Source organism: Protopterus annectens, chromosome 9.part0, assembly GCF_019279795.1.
Source record: "Protopterus annectens isolate FY-2018-M chromosome 9.part0, PAN1.0, whole genome shotgun sequence".
In the NCBI taxonomy this organism is placed as follows: domain Eukaryota; kingdom Metazoa; phylum Chordata; order Ceratodontiformes; family Protopteridae; genus Protopterus; species Protopterus annectens.
The window spans coordinates 1,585,713,841-1,585,729,516 of NC_056743.1; the positions used below are offsets into that span (position 1 = coordinate 1,585,713,841).

Sequence of the window (15,676 nt, forward strand, 5' to 3'; positions counted from 1 at the left end):
AAGTTAGAAAGAAATCGAGCAGTACTTACTGAAAACAAAGAATCAGCTTGTCAAGAATAATGAAAAGAGGGGAGTCACATGAATGGCTACTGCCTGGCTACTACTAATGCTGGTCTCACCACAGCTTTACCCTGTTGGGATATAATACTCCTTTGCTTCTTCTTCTCTCACCAGAAGCAAAATATTAGCATCAATCCCAAGAAGAGAAGCAGGTCGCAGCCTGTTTTGTGATCCACAGTCTTGTCCCGGATGATGCAAGGGTCTGTATGCTTGTAGCCTTTTTCTGGTAAATGCCTCAAATAGCAACCATATCAGTCAGGTACGTTAAGCACAGATACTCACTCTCCAACCAGAAAGAGTCAGTAATCAATGAACTCTGCTCCTACTCTCACCAGGATCAGAATATAAGCACAGATTCCAAGCTGTCACCTATAAAGCAGTTATTAAGCTTTCTCGTGATCAGCACTCTCCAGGAAATAATGCAACTCCGCTCTTTCTCTCACCAGGAGAGAATAGAAGCACTAATCCCAAGATGATTACTGAGAGGTAGAATGTGGGCTCCACAATAACTGATGGTCTTGCAGTAGATGCTTAAAGGTAAAATGATAAAAATGGTTTATCCTAAACACTGCAGTGTGCACTAAGCAGTTAAATATAAGCAGTTAGATTTGAAAGTGGGTAACTTGTCAAAAAAGTTAAGTTTTAGTGGAGAGCCACTATTTTTAAAAGAGTAAGATAGACTGAAAGGGGATGGCACTTTTGTATTCTGGTACTATGGAATACAGTAGGATGGCCAATAAATTTAAATAGTTGAAGGAGAGTGATTTCACAAAATGATAATTTTGTGCTTACTCACACCAGCCAGTAAAATCAGAGAGGAAACAAGACATATGGTCAAATTAACATAAGGGTCAGGCAACTAGAAAGACAGTGGTGTTTAAGAACACAACAGTAACAGGCTGGGAGGGTGGGAAATTTTCTGTCTGCCTCACAAGAGACAGAGCTGTGGTTTCTCCAAGTTTTAATATGCAGTTAAAAGCAGAATACAAGTAAAACACTGTGTAAAGAAAACAAATCACAGTATAAAAAAATAGAAAAAGGCAATAAAGTAATATAAGAAATAAAAAACAAACTAACCTTTCCCTCTCAGCAAACTGTCGCAGAGTCTGGGTGAGCCTTTCCAGTAAAGCCAGGATAAAAGAAGACCAACCGTGCTGAAAAAGTCTGATTCTAGAGCCAGAATGGTAGACTGGCGGAACCCATCAGTGGGATTATGACATTGTTCTGATGGAGAGTTTTCTGTGTTCATTTGAACCCTAGAACTGTGTTGTCTATAGATTTTGTGCCAAGGTAGAGTAACTTATGATAGGTTAGTCTGAAAGGAGGGTCCAGACAAAATGCCTTCCTTCTGATTGTTCAGTTAGTGTCAAAGAAGCTTGCCTGGTACCCATACAACATGTCCTTCCTGTGAAGCCATGCCCAGGATGATTACTACTGAGTGCCTTGTGGCTGGATGAGCCCACAGCCTAGGCAATCTGAGCAGAATGCATGATAAAACTGCTTGGGCTAACATTCTAGAAGGAGAAGGGGATGTGTCTGTGATGCCAGCCAATTAGCAGGCAGCTGTGAGATGGATTAATATGAGTTAGATGATGGCAGTGGAAACAGAAATGTCACCTCATTGATGAGGAAGTAACGAGATTTTGCATTAGGCTGAAAATTACTCTCTAGGTTTAATTAATATTATCCCTAGATGCAGGACTGGTTCTTAATCCAAATTTCCAAGTTAATAAACGTGAAAAGTTAAGTGGTTACATTTGGCCTTAAGATCAAGTTCATTTATCCTGTCAGTTTTTTTGTGTTGCTTGTATATCATCCAGTGAGCTTTGGGGAATTGAAACTATTGCCAAGTATTTTTTGTAGCTAACTGTTTAGAGTGGGCTGATAGGGCATTATTATTCATCTTCAGAGGACTTAGAGGGACATGGAACAAAGTTTTGATGTTGTGGACTCCTTGAATAACTAATGAATTAAGAAAACAATCTTTTCTCTTGTGGTTTATTTGTCATTTTTGGTTTCATTTATTCATTTAAGTAAAATGTAATGGTGAATACATACTATAATGATGAAAGAGAACAATTCTGCCTGTCTACTTAAATTTAATCTGGGGGAAAAGGGTAAAGAGAAGCCTATGCTTCCTGTCATTATTCTTGTTTGTCGTGGAGTATAGGGTTTGTGTTAGCGAACTCACATCTGGATCTTTGTTCTTTCAGGAAGAATGATGCTTGTTGGGGATTTCAAGCAGTTTACAGAACAACAGTCTACCTTCAAGGTGCTGAAACCCTGGTGGGATGTCTTCACAGAGTACATTAGTGTGGTTATGATGATGATTGGTGTGTTTGGATGCACACTTCAGGTAAGGCAATAACTCTTCACTGAACAGTGATTGGAATGTGTAGTGGCTGTTGTCTTTAAATTATTTTCTTACTTTTTTAGTTTAATTTTATGTATTTTCTTTTGAGTGGTTATGACTGAACAGCCATTTTGTAAATGAGCACCTTTCATATGTAGGTCTGTGTGAATGTTTGCCACATGTCAGAAGTAGAAATTGTAATCATATGAGAGTGCCAGTGCAGTATGCAGTAAAATCTGAAGTAAGTATGCTAAAAGTGTGCGCTTGGTTACTCATCTCACTTTTTTTGTTTTTCTGGATGAACTCCTTTTGCCTGTATCTGTTTTCACTTTGGAGTCACTATTCCTTTAGTAGCTTTAGCTTCAGCACTGAAACTAGGAGTCTGAGTGTCAACATTTCTTAATTGTCTTGAAACATGTAGGGTATTAACAAAGATGTTTTGTTATTATATTTTACCTATGTTACTACTGTTACTTTTACTTGTACCTATGGCCTTGCACTTTCAGTAAACCTTTTGCACAAATCTCTGGTAAACTAAGGTGTTTGCTCAAGTCTGAACAGTAAACTTATTTATGTGTTCCGTTTGTTCTGAGGTGACTTCAAATGGGTAACTTGTGAGCCTGTTCTGCCAGTGTATGTGAATTTGTAATGAGGTGGCAGAACTTCATCTTGGACACACAGTGCCATGTAAAGGTGTTGCTGGAGCAAAGCAAGAAACATTTGAACTGGAATTGGTGTCTCAGACATAGTGGTGGTATCTGTGATGTCAAAAATGTCCCATTTTTTTAAATTCCTCACTTATTAACCAGATTCAGATATTTGTGCTTTGGATATTTAAAACTGACATAATGGAAAAGAAGAAAAGCATGCAGTAGGACTGCTTAAATTCATTGCCTTTAATATTTCTGGAATAAGAACCACCCTACAGTTAGAAATTCCAGTTCCAAATGCAAAAGAAGAGGAGTGACTCGAGATTTGTTTGCATTGTCCAGTATAAAGTTATTTTCTAGAGGTCAGTGCAAGGTGAGCATAGTACATAGTGAAGCCACCAGTAATAACCTTTACACAAGATGAGAAGGCCAAGGCACTTCATTCCCATAAATGGAGTAAACCTTTAAGCATAAATGTAGTTGCTGTGTTTTAGGTATTCTTCCAGAATGTGAAGAAGGGCATGGAATTAAGCAAAGGGACAGAAATCCTCAAAAACATATGAAAAGCAGTGGAAACATTTCATGAACTCTTGAAACTTCTAGCATTAATGTGAGAATGTGAGTTGATCGACCTTCAGACATTTGTACATAGTGCATGCCACTTACGTCTAGAGCTCGTAATGCTATGTTTTGTTTACTCTGCCTCCACATCATTGCCCAAAGCTTTGATTAGTTTGAAAATCGTTACTCACAAACTAAGTCAGAGGCTACCAAATCAAAGTTGGGTAGACTTTCTAGTTAGGTTTCAGCAAGCAAAGTTGTATACCAAAGAGTTGTGGTCTAAGTATGCATAGAACTGTTTCCTTTAATTTAACCACTATAGGTAAAACTCTCCATATATTGATACTCAGTAGAGATTTGCTTATCAGGTCTGTGGAGATGGGTGGAGATAGAAGACATAGTAGTTGTAGTAGATAGCTACCACTCTTTTGTCTGAAAAAATGCACAGTATGGGTTCAGATACGACCTCTACTGCACTTATTAACTAAGATCCAATTACTAGGTCCAAGCAATGTGTCAATATGGTTTGTTGTTTTTAGATTAGAGCAGTTCTTTGAAAGCTCATTTTATGGCATGCCTCCTGTATAGATTACCTCAGCTCCATTAAGACACTCCGCTTCTAGTAGTGAGACCTATGAGGGTCAGAGAGCCACTGAAGACCCTCCGCTTCTAGTAGTGAGACCTATGAGGGCCACTGAAGACACTCTGCTTCTAGTAGTGAGACCTATGAGGGACAGGAACCACTGTCGAAACAGTGTCTCTTTTTGAAAATTTTCTTAAGGCTATAATTCTCTAAACTGTTATCTGTGACATTATCGGTCGATGTTGGATAACTGTGCCTATAGATTCTGCTGATTTTTCTGGATTTTGGTTGTTGCAAAAAGACCTTTACATCAATGTATAAATGATGAAAGACAGGAATTCTAAGGCTATCTTTAAGTTACATTTGTGTTGTTGGAGAATTCAGTGACTGCTCCTAATTTGCAATCATCTGCAAATTTAGTCATCCAGAGGCCATTACCATTGGCCTTGACTTCAGAGAAGTAAATACCAAAAAGAAGCGGTCCTAGGACCGATCCCTGGGGGACTCTGCTTGTGACTGGCCTCTTTGTAGAGAGGACTCCCCAGTTCTAACTTCCTGGATCATGTCTGCGAGTCAGCTGACTATCCACCGGGTGCCATAAGGGTTTGTACCTAAAGTCTTGAGTTTGTCAACAATGTCCAAGTGGGGTATTGTGTCACATTCTGTGGCCAGGTCAAGGTAGGCATTGTGAACCATTTTGTCCTCATCCATTGCTTTGGTGACATTCTCAAAGATGTCCACTAGGTTAAGTAGGCATAACCTGCCCTTGACAAAATCAAATTGGGTTGGAGTCCAGTGTCTGGAGATTTCCATGTTATTACTTGCCTGAATATGAGACTAGTGAGTCATATGGGTCTGTAGATGGCTCACCTTTGCCTTTGTGCAAAGGGATAACTGCTGTTCTCCATTCATGAGGCACAAACACTGTTTGTGGGCAATAGTTAAGCAGCAATTCCAGAGGGCCTGATAGGTCATGTTTCATGCTATTTAGAAGGCATCTTAGAATATTGTCAGTGCCCACTGATGCAGTGTTCATGGCCTTAGAGAGAGTGTTAAGGTCCTGTTCCCTAGTGATAGCAGGGGGAGTTAAATTTGATAGTATTTCCTGAGGGAAGGTTGCTGGGAAGATAGAAGTAAAGCTGGAGTTGAATTTGTCAGCCAGTAGGTCTGCTATATCTTCTGGCTTTTTTTAATTTTTCCAAATCGTTTGGGTTTCTAATACCATGACGGAAGTGGACCCCATTCTTAAGTCAAAGTACGATTAAAGTTCATGAAATTAGTATTGTTTCAATCTTTAATGTCAGCCAAAAGTGCTCTTCACAGCACTCGCAGTGTGTCCAGAAATGACAACTCCTGCAATTTGTACGGGGTTACATGGATTGGTAACATATCTGCATACGATTGTAGATTATTTTTTATAAGACCTGTTGCTCCTACTACTAATGGAACTATCTGGGTATCTTTCTTCCACACTGCTCTAATTTCTGCCTGCAGATCCTGATATTTTATGACTTTGTCTGTTTGTACGCAAGACAATTGTAGTCACTGGGTGTGGTGATTTCAATGAACAGTGTTACAGGACCACTGTATCTGGTTTTCTCACATCTATCTTTTGAACTGTTGGTAATGGGTGATCCTATGCGATGTAGACATTATCATTTTCTATGATGCTTTGTGGCTCATGTTTCCAGTATTTTTCAGCCATTTCAGTGCAACAGTCTTGCCACATTACTATGCCTTTCAGTATACTGTCCTTCTGCCATTAGTATATCACAACCAGCAGCAAGGCATGCAACTGTTTCCAAATCTGTTTTACAAAACTTACATTTGTCTGTTTCTCCTACATATTCAGTGGACTTGTAAACCAACATGTATGTAGCCCACTATCTTGGGCTGCCAATATTAACCTTTCATCTTTTGGTTTGAATTTGCCTCTCCTTAACCATTCCTGTATTCAGTCCTGATCAATATTTGCAAGTGTATTTATGCATTTTCCACATTTCAGTATAGGTGGCTCCATTTGCAATGAGCTCTGATCCCAATTATATGTTGTCTTTGAGGTTGTGGACATAGCTAAAGAATACCTTGTGGTTGTCCTTGGCTGTGGAGCCCAAATTTGCATAGAATCTAGCTTTGGTAGACTTTATTTGTCTTATGAGGTGTTTGTTTAGCTTGTTGAGAGTACTTTTATCTTGTTGGGTGCAGCACCTCCTAATTTTTGCCATGATTTTCATGTATCTGTTATACAGCCTATTGATGTTGTGATTCCACCAGGGTGACTTATTTTTTGAGTTAAGTTCTGTACTTCTTCCTGTTGGGTACAGCTGCCTCTGTGCAGCTATTAACATGCTGGTGTGGGGTTTCTGTGAACAGTTCCAAGTAGGCAGCAGTGTTCTCAAGGTTTATGGGGACTTGAAATTTTGCCAGGTTATCACTTAAAAGTAGGAAGTTAGGCTTACAGTAGTCCCTTAATATTCAAGGGTTAGCATGAGTTCCAAGTTTGATTTTTGCTTCAAAGTCCAATCATTTTGTGGTCTGACCTTAGCAGAGAAGACATTGCACTAGGGGTTGTGCAGCACTCTTCCGTATTAGTGAGGAACAGATCCAGTATGGTTGCACCCCTCGTTGGTGTATTGACAGTCTGATCCAGGTAGTTTGCTTACAAAATCCAGGAATCTCTGTCCCTGTACGTTTCCTACCATATTTGATTCCCAGTTAATAGTGGGGCAGTTAGTCACCCATGCATATGGTATTGGGTTGGATGGTGAGTGTTTCCAATTCCAGTCTTGCTGTTCTGCTTTGATTGCCCTAGCATTTTCTAGGCTTTTATTTTAAACCTGCAGTAAAGCACCCATAGTCCATTCCACCTTCTGATAGTTTAAGAGTTCATTCATTCATTTGGGTCCTGTTTTTATTACAGTTGACCTCATGATTGAATGCTTATGGAATTTATTTCACTAACTTATGTCTGTCTGTTATGATTTTTATTGAAGTTGTATTATAAGGGCTGAAGGTGACATAATTTCCCCTAGAACTGTATTACCTGACTTAATTTCTTAGCGCTAATAGAATGATTGTTAGATTGGCCTTCACCCAGGCCAAGTTAAGTTTTTTTTTTTTTTTTTTTTGTTGGCTGAAAAACGTTCTGTATTTTGTGTTGTTTTACCTATTCCACGAAGTTTTCCATATATTTTTTAGACCAAGACTCGCCTGTGAGAGAGTTGGAATTTTTTTGCAGCAATTTTATCTTGATCTTATTTTTTTCTGGCTTTAGTTGATACAGACTATTTAATAGTTAGGTTTATGGTTACCCTGTATGCATTTAGTTGTTTCTGATTCCTGTCGGTTTCTTGTATTACACAGAATGAATCACATTAAAATTGTTCATATAACAGAAAGTGAAAACAAGTATCGATATAAAATATATTTTGTTAAAATTTAAAGCTATTTTGAAAAGTGTTTAACTAGGAAATACATTTTTTGATGATGCCATGAAATAACTCTATGATAATTTAAGTAGACTATCAAATAAGAAAATTGCAGATCTCTTTTAAAGCTTACCAACTGTATAAAAAGATAATAAATCACCTGGAACTGATGGAATTATAGCAGAGATCTATGAAATATTTTTTCAAAAAGTCCTGCCCTTAATTAGAGCCTTTTAAAGAGGCAAAATGAAAGTGTTGTACCTCAGTTATGGAAGGAAATATACCTCGACATGACAAATACCCGGTTTTATGTTCATCTAATATACTAATTTAATAACTATAGAATAATACAATAGTTGTCATTTTAGCAACTCAGTTAAAGCCAGTTCTGCCATTTATAATAAATGAAGGCTGAACATGACTTGTAACTAAGGTGAACACTAGAAGTACTAGGATTTCCAGTCATTTGTTAATTTAATTAGATGTGCAGTAATTGTTTAACATGTTAAAATAAGACTTTATTTGCAGTTAAGTAATATTACAAAAAGAACAAACAAGTGTGCCCTATTTTACCAGTTCTGTTTGCATTAGAACCTCTCATGAATTGTGTTTGACAGATGAAGTGATCAACTACTCTAAAATAAATGACAATTACCAATCCAAAGCTCTGCTGTTTGCTGCTGATATCCTGCTATCTGTAATGGTTTTACTTAATGAGATTAGATTAAAAAAATGAACACTAGAAGTACTGGGATTTCCAATCATTTGTTAATTTAATTAGCTGTGCAGTAATTGTTTAACATGTTAAAATAAGACTTTATTTTGCAGTTAAGTAATATTACAAAAAGAACAAACAAGTGTACCCTGTTTTACCAGTTCTGTTTGCATTAGAACCTCTCATGAATTGTGTTCGACAGATGAAGTGATCAACTACTCTAAAATAAATGGCAATTCCCAATCCAAAGCTCTGCTGTTTGCTGCTGATATCCTGCTATCTGTCATGGTTTTATTTAATGAGATTAGATTAAAAAAATGAAAAACTATTTATTTACATGCAGTGGAAAAAGGCTGAACACAATACAGATTTATCAACATTTAAATTAGTCTATAAAACAGATATAAATGTAAGAGGGATTGTTAAATATTCAGATGTCTGCTGATTATTCTGTCAGAAATTATATTGAGTATACTAATTATATTAATATTAAAACACTGGAGAGAGAGGCTCTATTTGAAAATAATTGTTCTGTACATTTAGTGTAGACAGAATCTTATTGAAATTATTACCAAAAATATTGTTATTCAAACCACGTTGTTAATACTAAATAAGAATCCAATAATAGACTTGAGCAACGTAGTCGTAAATTCTCTTTGGTATCTAGACAAACCTGGTATAGCCTTTAGTCATAATATAAGACCATGGGATTATAGATGTATTGAGTTTACAGAATTAGAATGATATAGTCCAGCATTCATTCCTAAACTTGCTGTTACACCCTACTCTGACAACTAGAAAGAGATGTGCAAAGTAAAATGTATTGATGAGTTTTAAAATACCAAATTTTTTTAATAAGTTATAATAAAATGTTATATAATTCTGTATTTTACCTACAAATTCAATGTTTAAAGCAGTATAGAAATGTTTTAAAAAAATTCTGTGCATAGATACCCATTTCCTATTTTTTACAGTAATCTCAAACAGATTCATTACCTTATTCTCTATTTACCTTATACCAGGCTTTCTTGAAGTTTCTGATGTGATGAAAATGTCCAAGTTGAAAAGAAGCGATTTAGTAGTATACTGGTTCAACTGCTTTAAAGAACTTTTTTATTTCAAATAAAGGAATTATCCACAAATGTGATCTAAATTGAGAATATTGGTAAATAATTTACAGTATCAGGCAATTTATACACACTAAGTTATACGGTATTGCAGAACAAAAAAGTTACACAATGCAGTTATAGTAAAACAATATTGCTATGCAAAGAAGCAGCACACAGGTATACCAAATCATATTGGAATTTCTTTAATCAAAATAATTACCTAAATTTTCATTGAAACATATAAATCTTGAATACCAATCTCAAATATAAATTCCATGTTCCTTTTTATGTTTGACGATGTATACATGGATATGTATTCATATAATATACCCATCAGTACGTAAGATATTTAATGCAGACAATAATTGTTACTGGAGATGTAACATAACAGACATTTCTTATTGGCAGCATATTTTAACAAATTTTATGGGACAGATTTCAAATTTTGGCACATCCATTGTTGACAGATAATTTTAAATTGATAAGCAGTTTTGCTCAATACTTAAATTGCTCTTTGTTTTCAGAAAGATCAGTATTATCTCGTTTTGGTATTTACTGTTTGTTGTATGTAAAATTGTTACCAGAAACTGAAAAAAATGAAACACCCTCCTTTTTAAATGTTTAGTTACAACCATTGTTATTTATTGAAAAGAAATGTCATCAAATGAAGGATGAAATCAGATCTAGGAACTAGAAATACTGGTTTGAACTGTCATTATTGTTTAAAAATATATAGTAAAATTACTCTGTGTTAACTTAATTTGAATATAATATTGTTGTAGTACATGAAGTTCCTGTTTCCATTCCAGATGGAAAATTAAGACTTTGGCATATGAAGGGTGTTTAAAGTTTTATTAACTAGCACTACAGAACAGCAGCAAGGAGATAAAGCAGATGTTCTTCGTGTTTCACTATTGCAGTCATTACATTTGGGGGTAGTCTGCTGGCAGGTTGCCCTCAGTCGGCCTGAATTCCAAAGTCTTGGGTCCTGCGTCTGTTGCTGTCTCCTCTTCCATGACGTCAGGTCATCAGGGGTATAAAACATGCAGCCGATGCCATTTTCTTTAGTCTTTCTTGCTGCACTGTGCCCAAAGCAGAAGCATTTCACAAGTGCCAGTCGGCCGACTACTGAAATATTCGAGTTTAAGTTTCAGAACCGAAGTCTTCACTAAAGCTAAGTACCCTGTTGGGGAAACTTTTTTCTTGCTTTTTACCGATGTCAGAAAAAGTTAATAATTGTTTTACTTGTGGGAAGCAAATATCTCATAAGAATTTCCATTTATACTGTATTCCTTGCCTAGGCCCTGATCACAATGTGCCTGGCTGTCGGTTTTGTGCTAGATTTAACCAACGCACTATTAAGCGTCTCTATATTTTTGCATCAGAGTATTTTGGAAACAGATTTAACTACCCAGAAATGTCGTCGGATAACAATCCGACTACCGGAGTACATAAAAAACGTAAAGAAAAGGACAGAGAAAGGCAGTTGAGATCCAAACCCGATGACGAAGCTTTTCCTAAGCCAGTCGCCAGTTCACCGGTAATCAGTGAGGCGCTTTTGCAGCCCCTGGTACCTGCTACCTTTGAGTCGCAAGCCTCAACCGACACCCATGTGGAGTCCGGCATGCCGCAAGATACTCAAGGTATTGGATCGACGGATGTATCTCCCTCGGATGGGTCCCTGAGCAGGCACCGGCTTCTGAGGGTGTATTCAGACCTCAACATTTGTAAATCAAACCGATGGCAACTGCAAAACCAAAGACAAAAGCAACTAATAAAACTAAAAACCTGATGCATGAGCCACATGCACAGGCCTCTATGCCCATGCACAGGCCTCTATGCCTAAAAAACAGATGATCAAAATGGGTGAAGACCTTATACCTTGATCAGGGGTACCCATCCCCCTCCAGATAAGAGGCCTAGGCAAGACACTGATTATGAATCTTCAGATCAGGTTTCTATTTCTTCTGATTCCTCTTCTGATCAGGAATTATCTATACCGCCCTATGAGGATTCTGATGCTGAGGAGTCTATTCCATCTGCATCTCCTCCTGAGGATTATTCATTTGGAGAAACCTTGCATACTTTGAGGGAGCATTTTCACTGGGAGAGTCAAGACTTCTCAATCAAAAAAGGGGCTCAGGGATTTCCTTCTTCTCTCTCAGCACAGGCCTTTAGCCATTCTCCCTGTTTTAGACATTGTGGATGATGTGTTTTTGGAGTCAAGCTTGACCCCTGACTCCTTACCTCCGGCTCCCAGTAAGCCTGACAGATACTACAGGGTCCCTGACTCACATACGTTTTTATTTAGAAACCCTGATGCTGATCCTGAAACTATTTCACAGGGTCCAAAGGGAGTTAAGGCCTCAACAGCAAAAAATTCTAAGCCCTCTGACAGAGATTCAAGGGCACTGGACAGATGGGGAAAAAAGGTTTATACATCTGCAACCTTGGCAATCAGGGCCTTAAACTGTCAATTGTATATGCTTAAGTACCAATAACATGTTATGGGATTGCTGAAACAGAAAATGATGTTGATTTCAGAATGTGCAGAAAATAAAGAATTGCAGAAATTATTGCATGCAGCTGAACAAGTTGGAATGCATACTTTGCAATGTGGTTTTGATTCCTTAGAGGCCTCCTGCAGGGCCGCAGTTACTGGATCTGTGATTAGAAGGCATGCCTGGTTAAAGGAACATTTGCCTGATCATGTTAAAGCTAAATTGCTAGATGCACCTTTACAGCATGATTCTCTGTTTGGTATTAAGGCAGAAGAGGTTTCAAAGAAAATGAAAGACAAAGCTAAGTCTATGCAAACTGTTAAAGACTTCTTGCAAGTGCAACCACCAAGATTCAGTAGACACTGGCCTACAAAAAATTGGTCCTTTCCTGTGTCAGACAGAGCTCAAAGGGGCAAATCCAGATGCCCTAAGGGTTCCACATACCAGGCGCAAGATTCATACAGGTCAAAGCAATGGGGCACTTCCACCTCCAAATCTGGAGGCGATAAAGCGCAAACCTACAGAAAGCAATCCCAATAACTTCCTTCTGCCTGCGCCAAGCACTTCTCTTTTGGCAGCACCCATACGGGGAAAATTAGCACTATTTGCTCAAAATTGACAGTTAATAACCCAGGACAAGTAGGTACTAAACATCGTATCACAGGGATACAGATTCCATTTCCATACTCTGCCTATGGCAAATGGTTGGCCAGATCTGCCAAAAAATCAATGGGCAGAGGCACAGAAACAGGTTACGTCCCTCATGGATATGGGGGCCATTCAGATAGTACCAGAACAGGAAAAAGGACAAGGTTTTTACTCAAGACTGTTCTTGGTACCTAGAAAGGACAAGGCCTGGCGGCCAATACTGGATTTATCGATTTTGACCCCATATCTGGACATTCCAAATTTCAAAATGCTGACTTTGCAGCAGCTTCTGCCCATGCTGAGCAAGAATGCTTGGCTGGTGACTTTAGACCTAAAAGAGGCATACCTGCATGTCCCAATAAGACAATCGTGCAGAAGATACCTCAGATTCAAGGCTGGCTTAATGCATTACCAATTCTCTGCACTGCCCTTTGGCTTATCTACTGTGCTCAGGGTCTTTACAAAGTGCCTGGCACCAGTAATTGCATTTTTCAGACAAAGAAGTATACAAATATATCCTTACTTGGGCGACTGTCTCATTCAAGCAGAGAACAAGGACACTCTTCTTCGACACCTGGCATTTGTGAAAAGTCTTCTAACATGCCTAGGGTACACAGTAAATGAAATCACAACTGATACCCTCTCAAAAGATAGCATTCCTGGGTGCAAGCTTGAATACAACTGCCCAGATGGCTTACCTCATGGAAGACGAGCAAAAGCAACTGACTACTTACTTCAAACTGATGGCAAGAAAAACCCAGTCTTCTGCTAGACAAATTCTGCAAGCTCTGGGCTTCATGGCATCCTGCATCCTATTGATTCCATATGCAAGACTGCATATGAGGAAACTTCAATGGTACTTAAAAAGTTTATGGAGTCAACATTCTCACAGTCTGGAAACAATGATTCCTCTCATTCCCTGCCTGCAACAAGAGTTTCTATGGTGGGCAAAGGCATGTCACCAAAACATGGGACAGCCATTCACTCTACCCCCTGCCAGCCAAACCTTAACAACAGACGCATCAGATTATGCCTGGGCGGCCCACATGGCAGGAAGATGCATTCAGGGCATATGGACACCAAAACAAATGCATTTACATATCAACCAGAAAAAGATGCTAGCTGTTCAAAATGCCCTAACAGCCTTCAAGGACTTACTTCATCCAGGACAACTACTGATAGACGGACAACACCACAGTCATGTGGTATATAAGCAAGCAAGGGGGCACACACTCATACCCCCTTTGCGGATTAGCCATGGCACTGTGGGACACAGCTTTGACCTACCAAATACATATTCAAGCTCAATTCCTGCCAGGAAAACAAACACTCTGGCAAACGATTTAAGCAGAAACCTTATGGATCCTCCCGAGTGGAAACTAAATCCACAAGTCTTCAGCATGATAACAAAGAAATGGGGGAGCCCAGACATAGATCTATTTGCCTCTCCTCAAAATTATCAATTGAAAAGATTCTGCACAAGGACTTATCACAGACAAGCATGGAAAGTGGACACCCTATCCTTCAGTTGGAAAAACGTATCAGTTTAGGCCTTTCCTCCTCTGCCTCTTCTCCCGAAGGTCCTCCTAAAAGTCAGACAAGAGAAACCAAAGATGATACTAATTTCCCCGGACTGGCCCCACCAATACTGGTACCCAATCCTAAGGAACTTGTCTCAATACTCAGCTTGGACCTTGCCTCGAAGACCACAACTACTGTCCCAGCAAAACAATCAGATCCTGCACAATCAACTACAGACTCTGAACCTGGCAGCATGGCTGATCATGTAGTCATACAAACAACACCTCTCAGTAAAGCTGTGATGGATGTCATTTTGGAAGCCAGAAGGCCTAGTACTAGAAAATCTTATGCTGACAAATGGAAGAGATTCTGCGCTTAGAATCAAGCACAAGGGACTGATACAGCAGAACCAAATATTCCTCAGATATTGCAATACTTAACTGAGATGCTTGACAAAGGCCTATCTTTCTCATCAATTAAAATCCATGCCTCTGCCATTTCGGCTCATTACAACACAGAGCCACCAATCTTTTCTCATCCTTTACTAAAACAGTATCTTAGAGGAGCCAAAAAATTAAGACCTCCTAGAAGATCACCATTGCCTGCGTGGGACCTCAATTATGTGTTGGAAAAGCTCACCCTGCCTCCATTTGAACAAGCTGCTACCACTGATATAAAGTTCTTATCATGGAAAACAGCTCTGCTACTAGAAATTACTTCAGCAAGAAGAGTTTCAGAGCTACAGGCCCTCATGGCTGTAGAGCCTTTCATCATATTTTACCCAGACAGTGCATCTCTGAGGAGAAATCCTACTTTTATTTCTAAGGTGGTTTCCAGTGTGGCTCTTAACCAAACAATTCATCTGCCAACCTTTTATCCAAATCCGCAGAACAAGGGGGGGGGGGGATTCTGCATTCCTTGGACGTACACAGACAGCTCAGATTCTGCTTGAGCAGGACTAAAGCTCTAAGAAAAACTGAGCAATTACTAGTGACATATACTGCAGGATCAGAAGGCAAGGCCATTACAAAGCAGACTATTTCAAAGTGGATAAGCCACTGCATCCGTTTCTGCTACTTACACCATGGTAAACATGTGCCCAAGGGCATTAGGTCTCATTCCACCAGAGATGCAGCTACTTCAGCAGCCTTTCTCAGGGGAGTACCAACCAAAGACATTCTAGAGGCTGCTACTTGGAGTTCTGTTCATACCTTTACAAAGAATTATCATTTGCCTCTCTACTCTAAGTCCAGGGCAGGCTTTGCCACTGCAGTTCTGCAGGGCTTTATAGCCACTCCTAATGCTGTTTAGCTCCAGCCTCCCAACCATAGCTTTGGGATTCTACCCAAATGTAATGACTGCAACAGTGAAACACGAAGAACATAGTACAGTTGTGTACTTACCATAAATGTAGATGTTCGAGTGTATTCACTGTTGCAGTCCAGGTTACCCTCCCGCCATCCCCCTGTCATTCTGGAGTTTATCTTTCCTTCTCTATCTTCTACAACCTATGTGGTGTATTTGCTTGTAGATGAAGGTAAAGTTTA

The 15,676-nt window shown here is 38.9% G+C and overlaps 1 protein-coding gene across 2 annotated transcripts in view; it reads left to right on the top strand.

Moving 5' to 3' along the window:
* LOC122812194 (volume-regulated anion channel subunit LRRC8C-like) overlaps nt 1-15,676 on the top strand; it is a 544,919-nt gene that overhangs the window by 398,605 nt on the left and 130,638 nt on the right. For both annotated transcript variants that reach the window (XM_044084526.1, XM_044084527.1), the window contains one exon: nt 2,274-2,416. In XM_044084526.1, coding sequence (XP_043940461.1) covers nt 2,279-2,416 — 138 coding nt within the window. In that variant the 5' untranslated portion in view covers nt 2,274-2,278. The remainder of the gene's footprint in view (nt 1-2,273; nt 2,417-15,676) is intronic.